General features: G+C 36.9%; 1 protein-coding gene across 1 annotated transcript; it reads right to left on the bottom strand.

Annotated features, from left to right (window-relative positions):
• Nucleotides 1–5,656: 5,656 nt before the first annotated feature.
• LOC120010614 (UDP-glycosyltransferase 90A1-like) lies at nt 5,657–7,568 on the bottom strand. Its single transcript, XM_038861395.1, has one exon. The coding sequence runs from the start codon at nt 7,406–7,408 to the stop codon at nt 6,008–6,010; it is 1,401 nt and encodes a 466-aa protein (XP_038717323.1). The 5' UTR covers nt 7,409–7,568; the 3' UTR covers nt 5,657–6,007.
• Nucleotides 7,569–7,881: the final 313 nt, after the last annotated feature.

Here is a 7,881-nt window from a genome sequence, read left to right as displayed (position 1 = left end):
TGCAATTTATAGAGGAAAAATGGGGAGGCACATGGATCAGTCACTATAACAGATCTTTCCATGTGGTACTTAACAAACAATAAATACAAAAAACAGTATTTAATACTTTTTTCAATTGTTGCCACCGTTGGTTTTGAAAATATATATCATCTGGGTGTTTGACAGTGCGTTTGCACTGTGTTCAGTTACAACATACCTCACAGTACCACAGTTTTTTGTGACACGCCAAACAGCTTTTGTGTTCCAACTCACCTCACAGCACCACAGTTTTATACTCACAGCACCACACAGCACCTCACAGCATTCCCAAACAAGCCCATGGTGACAGAATACCATTCAGGCGGGATGATAGAGGCTGCGGTAACTGTAGTTCCATGAGGGAACTTAAAATTTTAAAAAAAAATCTGAAAAATTATATTGATATCATGATCGGTGTTACGAATCCAACGGTATATTTTTTGTTTGAAACAAAAATCAAATTCAATATGAAAAGTGCATGACAATCTTGAACCATTGGATATAAATCGACAACATTATATACATTTTTCATGTTGAATTTGATTTTTGTTTCAAACAAAAAATATGTCATTAGATTCGTAAAACCGATCAAAATATAAATATAATTTTTAAAAAATAAAAGAAAAAATGTTTAGACACTCATATTGATTTTATAATGGGCTCTATTGTAGAAATTCTATAGCAGAGCCCCGGCACCCATTCAGACGTAGTATATCTACTATCATTATTATCTAATAAATACACTGACATGAATGCATATATATATTATTGAAAAAATTGTTTGTCAAACGAAATCAAGATTATGTCTTTGATAGATATTCAAATAAGATACATTCCTTAATTCATGACAACTCCGATGTCATTATTAATGGAAATAACTTCAACACACTTAATATTTATAGAAAAAGTTAACCACAAAATGAAAATGAAAAAGTTTGACATGATTCAGCAAGATAACCTGAATTAATGAAAATTCTTTAACAGTTTAAATAAAAATATATAATTAATTAATATTATATAATGGATTAGTCTAGGCTCATGGCTTGAAGTGGAGGAACGTAGATGAGACTACGAGACTCCAGGATGTTTGACACATGGTGATCGATCGGTTCTAGCTTCACAATGTATCCACGCTGTCAGAAATTTTTCATGACTATTTATTTTCTGGAACACTCTAAACCATACGTCAAGTAAAAAATATAAAAAAAGGTATAGATAAAAAGTATTCTTCATTATCTCTCTTTGCATGTGTGAATAAATGGACCAGACAATGTTGGAGTATGGGACTATGGGAGGGTGACAGGGTCATTTATGGTCAGTTTGAGGGTGGAGCTCATTTTTCTGTGGAACATTCAATGCATTTATGTGAGATCTTTTAATGTACGTAATTAATTGGAACTTTAGTTTTAAAAAATAATTAACTTGTCAAGATTCAGTCCATCCATGCATGGTAATTACTATGGAATCAATGCAATATTAATGGATGGCAGGTATGTTTTCTGAGCATGGCAGTAGCTAAAAGATATGACAGATCCCACAATAAATATATGATCGCCACCGCTTCTAACGGTGTGACTATTAATGTCGATGTTAGAAGCGGGGCATGACTAGGTAAAAGACAAAATTTTCATCACTCAACCTGTACCACACAAAAAATCAAACCTTATTTCACTGCTCTCACCAACCCGTCTCTCTCAACCAAAGCGAACCTCCACCAGCACAACCACGCCTCACGTCTCTTGCATACTTCAGACCCCCTTTCTCACTAGACCATCTCTCTCAACAGGCCGGAGCAAGGCAAGGTAAAAGTGATATGGAACCTACGCCCCAGCATGATCGTAGATATTCAGGAGGTCCATTGCACAGACGCAGTCACGTTTCTAGTGCACATGACTTTACAATGCATCCTTCCCAGCTGAAGCAGGATGAGCCCATTACATTTACTACTCCCACGCTCATGGACTATTTGTATGTTTTTTGGATGTTGGAATCGTAAGAAATTATTTGTATGTTTTCAATTTTGAATGGTCTCAATTTGCTTTGCTGAGTATGTTGTTCTACATATTTTTCTTGGCTTTGCATTGCTGGGTGATGATTGTTACTGTTGTTTTTTAAGTCGGAGATCATTTTTTTGTGATATTTTAATTTTTTTCACATTGGCGTGAATCAATTAATATTTGAACCACTCCATTTAAATGGGCGTGATTAAATAAAATAATATTGTCACGACGTGACTAATATTTTTATACTAGTCCCGTCATACTAGATGACATTGCTCAAAACACATTAATAACGTCAGTTTGATTGGCGTTGAGTGTTATTGTGGTGATAATTTTAGAAAGAGAGTTATATAGGTATTTACTTATATAGGTAAAAAATTCCGGATGTGAGAATTATTATATATGTATTATTTGGGCTAGTTTGGATGACAATTTTTAGTAGCATTTATACTACTTGCTAGTATAAATGCTACTTTCAATCCAAACGAGTTTTTTTGACACGTAATCCGAGACATTTTTACTCAACATTTTATACTACTTTTGACATGCTACTTGTATGAAGCATTTTAGTAGCATTTCACTGTCAAAAGTCAATATTGTCCCCACTAAATTTTTTTATTCCATTTATACCCTCACTTCATGTGTTATTATAAATTAATTAATAAATAAATAAATTTATTGATATTATAAAATATTTATCATTTAATATATGCTACTCAGCAAAAATGTTATCAGCAAAAGTTCAACCAAACACCACACAGCATTCGAGCAGCATTTCTGCTACTAAAATTCTCCAACATTTCTGCTATCACCATTTCTACTAACATATCTACTATTTTCAAAATGCCTTACCAAACTAAGCCTTTGTCATTTTACGTACTAGCTAGTAGCTTTTGGTAAAAGTAGTAGAATATATATAACTATAATATATATAGACAGGTATATATAGACAAAAGCATAGACAGCTGCCTTGAATCCAGTGAAGGTCAATATAAGTGGGTTTGCGTGGAGGAAATGATTTCAGTACAGTACACCACTCGATAATAGTCCCAACTTTGTCCAAATCATGCAAGGCCTGTCGTCGACTACTGAAGGTCAAATCCCTGCAGTTTCCTGCATACAAATTGTTCACGCAAACTACTTACTCCAAATTAGGGGTCACCACTTGGCCCGTGAGTCTAGGCCTGACCCAAGCCCAACCCGAGCCAAAATTAGACCGATCCTGCGCAACCCGACTCAATATTTTGGGCTGGCTTGGACTTCATTTCTGGGGTCGGGCCCTACTCATAGCCCGATACCTCGAGTCAGTTTTGACCCAACCCAAACCCGATTAGGTAACGTACATTATTTATATATAATATGTATATATTTATATATATTATATATATACATATATATATATATATACATATATATATACACACATACACAAACAGTGCAGTGTGCACCATATATATATATATATATTATTGCAATGTGTGTGTGTATATATATATACACATAATACATACATATATGTATAATGCATATATATTACACTTATGCATATATATAATACATTTTCCTCAAGAAAATACATATATAAATATTATATAGATAAAAAATCAAGCCCGGTCCGACCCAAAAACCCGAGCCTTAAGGGCCTGGGCTGGACCTGAGCCTCAGGCCTCATTTTGAGAGTCAAGCCCGGCCCGAAGCCCGATTATCAAAATTGAGCCCGGGCCTCATATTTCCGGTCCTATCCAGACCAGCCTGATGCCGAACCCTACTCCAAATTATACAAACATGGGTCAAATCCTTGCAGGGTCCTACTAGTTTAGTAAACCATTTTGACCACTATTTATAATATTTTTTAGCATAAATGTTTTGTGCAAGCCAAACAATCATTTTTAGGTACTAATTCCAAGACATTTTTTAGAACATTTTATGCTCTTTTGAAAATGCTCCAATTTTAAATAATTTTAATAGCATTTTCATTCATTTTCTTATTATGTCCTCACTACTTTATTGTTATCTCCATTTTACCCCTAAAAAGTCATCTCATCTCTCCTCATGTTCTTCTCTCTTCACCTCTCTCTTCCTATCCTTCTCTATTCACACCTCTCTCTCTTCCTCTTCCCCGTCGATTCAGCAAGGCGGTCGACCCAAAGTCGCCGGAGAAACAATAGCTATACAAGAGGAACAAATCTTACGGGTCTGGGTCATCTTGACAACTGCGGACCCAAAAAAAACGAGAGATGACAAAGCGAAATTAAGAAATCGAAATCAGTTAACTGTGTTGCATATCGTCGCCTCATCTACCAAACACAAGTTACAGTGCAGCTAAAAATTGAGCCACCGAAGAAACAAGAAACTGTCATCTTCCAGTGCAAATAATACGCCACCAATTTATTGATATTTTAATTTTTGTTTGTAAAGAAATACTCAAATAATGTATTCATTCATTAAAAGCGAGGTATGTATAGGGTCACCATTTGGCCCACGGACCTAGGCTCGGCCCGAAATTATATCGGGTTTGGGTAGTCCGGTCCGATGTCTCGGGTGGGTCTGTGCTCCATTTCTTGGGCCCGGCTCAGCCTGAAACTCAACACCTGGGGTCAATTTTGGCTTGATCCGAAGCCCGACCTAAACCCGACTAGGTACAATGCATTATTTATATACATATATATATGTATTGTATACAATATGTATATATGTGCGCGCAGACATTGCAGCTGTGCACTTTTTGCGCGCGCGTACACACACACATATATACACATATGTCTATTGAGGATTTCTCTCTTGAGGTACTAAAATGAGATCCTAATTTTTAGAATTCACTTTTAACGTCCAAAACATTTTTCAAAAATCTAAGCAAAAAAATATTTGTGTTTTGATCGATTTTACGAACCCAATGATATATTTTTTATTTGAAACAAAAATCAAATACAAATTGAAAAGTGTTTGAAATGTCTTTTGTTTTATATCCAATGATCCAGGATTATCATGCACTTTTTGTGTTGAATTTATTTTTGTTTCGAACAAAAAATATACCGTTGGGTTCGTAAGACCGATCAAAATACAAATATATTTTTTTTTCAAATTTTTTGAAAAATGTTTTGATACCTAAAAGTTAGGATCTCATTTTAGAAACTCACTTTAGGATCTCATGAGAGAACTCCTCTATGTCTATATATATATATATATTTTTTTGTGGATATATATATAGATCTATCTTGTGTGGCGTGTCTACTACATGTGTATATATATATAAAAAATAAGAAAAAACTCAAATAATCAAAAAAAATATTAAATAGTCAAAGTCGAGCCAGACTCTGTCCACATGCCCAAGCCTGGGCCTCATTTTGAAGGCCTGGCCCAGCCTGGACTCGGCCTGAAGCCTTATTCCCAAAATCAAGCTCGGGCATAGGCGGGGCCCGAGCCCGAAAAAGCCTGTCCGGCCAGATGTCGACCCCTAGATATGTAAATATGTGAGATTTATTTATTCATCTGTTATTTATATTTATTTTAATTGTTGATTTTTATTTTAAACAATATTTGTTATTTAGTTTACTTACGACTAAAATGCATACAATACTCTTGCACGTAATTTGTAACAGAATATTACACAACATATATGTTACCAACAAAAGTTGAACTAAACACTATCAACCATTCAGACAGCATCTCTGCTATTAAAATTATCCAACATTTCTGTTACTATCATTTCTATTAACATATCTGCTACTTTCAATAATATGTTTTACCAAACTAACAATGGCTGCGTTTGGTAAGGGTTTGTAACCATGTTTGTATCCATCCAAACAACAATTTTAGTGCAGATAATTCAAGGGTTTTTGGAGAGCATTTTATATTAGTTTTCCAATGCTACAATTTTGAAGCACTTCACCAGCATTTGCATATTACTTGTTTATAAATTGTTGTGCGAACCGATGGATTTACCCTAGTACACAGCCCAAGAATTATTAGTCCCCATGCATGGCATATTATCAATTTAGGACCTCTGCGACCTTATTTGGACAGTCACAGATCTCCTGAATGAGTAAATCCAAGGTCTTCCATGAAGACCCACTATTCTCCTCCATAGCCTTCTCGGCCGTATCTGCAATCACCTTCACATTCTTCCTAACCTCCTTCCCCATCTCTCCCTCCATCAACTCCTTCACCATCTTCTCCAACCTCTCCCACTTCACAAACCCATCACTTGTCTCCACTCTGAAACCCACCTTTATCTCTTCCACTACCATTTTTGCATTCAGTGGCTGCTCTGCCATCATAGGCCATGCCAGAATTGGCACACCAGCGCATATACCCTCCAACACTGAATTCCATCCACAGTGACTCAAAAACCCTTGTACACTTTGATGCTCCAAGATCTCCCACTGATTAACCCAATCTCTCACTACAATTCCTCTCCCTTTCACTCTCTCTTCAAACCCTTCTCCCAATTCTGCTTCACTTTTTCTAATCACCCACAAAAAATCCACCCCAGATTTCTCCAACCCAATTGCTATTTCTTTGATTTGGTCTGTTGAGATCTCTGCTTGGCTACCAAATGCTATGTACAAAACTGACCTTCCCTGCTCTAGTTTTTGGTCTAGCCAATCAAGAATCCAATTGGGCTTATTGGGCTTTTCAGGCCCATCATCAGCTAAACAAAGAGGCCCAACGCACCATCCTTTGGGCTCACCATGACGACTATTGTAATCATCCACAAAAACAGGCTCAAGCTCGTAGAAGGTATTCATGACCACACCATAGCTCTTGAGCATCGACCCGTTCGTCAACATCTTGAAATCAGCGAGCGTTTTCGGGTCTGTCGTAAGCCGATCAAAACCTCTCTTCGTGACCCGGATCCATGGGAATCGGGTCAGAGTGATCGGGTCGGTGTCAGATTCGGGCCCAAACAGAAGCTTATCCTCAAACGCGGCTCTTGAAACACATGAAGAGTATATGGACATACCAAAAAATACGAGTCTCGGAAAACCGAATTTGTTAGCGGAATCAAGAGTCCACCACAGGAACCCGTCGGAGACCATGAAATCTACACGCGGCAGTCTCTCAAGCTCGGATTCAAAATAGGGTTGCATTTTCTTGGTGGACAAGCCAAATTGGGGGAACAGTGAAATTGAAGGGAGCTTGTCGGTGCTCTCAATTCCGGGAGGGATCTCGGGGATGTTTTCCGGAAAGGGGATGTCGATGATAGAGACGGAGGAGTTTTCGCGGAGGGAGTTGGCAATGAAGGGACGGTTGGCCGGAGTGGTGAAGATGGTGACGGCGATGTTGCGGCGTAGGAGGAGGCGGGCTAGGTAGAGGAGTGGGATAGTGTGGCCTTTTGACATGAAAGGGAACAAAACGACATGGTATTGAGAATCATTAATTGCACTCATGATTATAATTTTTGGCAGTGTGTATGATTTGGAGAAATATGAAGCTAGTATATTTTGGTGCAACTGATGGGAGTAATTTATAGAGGAAAAATGGGGAGGCACATGGATCTGTCATTTATTAAACATGTTGCTGCGAATGTAATACGAAAAATATAAGTCAAGTAATTTTACGTGTTAAAGATGCGTTTATTCTTTTGATTTTCTTTTGACTGAATAATAAATATTGCATATATATATTTAACTGGGGGAAAGACTAAAGAGGGAATCCACCTAATCAAAAGAATTAATATTGCATTTATTTTTTGATTTGACAGATTATTCTTCATCCATATATATAATATATTCAGTGTGTCAGAAATTTTCCATTACTAAAGCATAATTCTCCATCCCTACTTTCTTTTACTCCCACCATAGCCTTTGCATAAAGGAAGTAGTATAATTTATTACCTTTCTACTCCCACCATAGCCTTTGC

Source organism: Tripterygium wilfordii, chromosome 12 (assembly GCF_013401445.1).
Source record: "Tripterygium wilfordii isolate XIE 37 chromosome 12, ASM1340144v1, whole genome shotgun sequence".
Taxonomy (NCBI): domain Eukaryota; kingdom Viridiplantae; phylum Streptophyta; class Magnoliopsida; order Celastrales; family Celastraceae; genus Tripterygium; species Tripterygium wilfordii.
This window is presented reverse-complemented; position numbering and strand designations above follow the sequence as displayed.

What these genes read in the sequence shown, in the direction of transcription:
- LOC120010614 (XM_038861395.1), bottom strand. Translation starts at nt 7,408, where the DNA reads ATGAGTGCAATTAATGATTCTCAATACCATGTCGTTTTGTTCCCTTTC.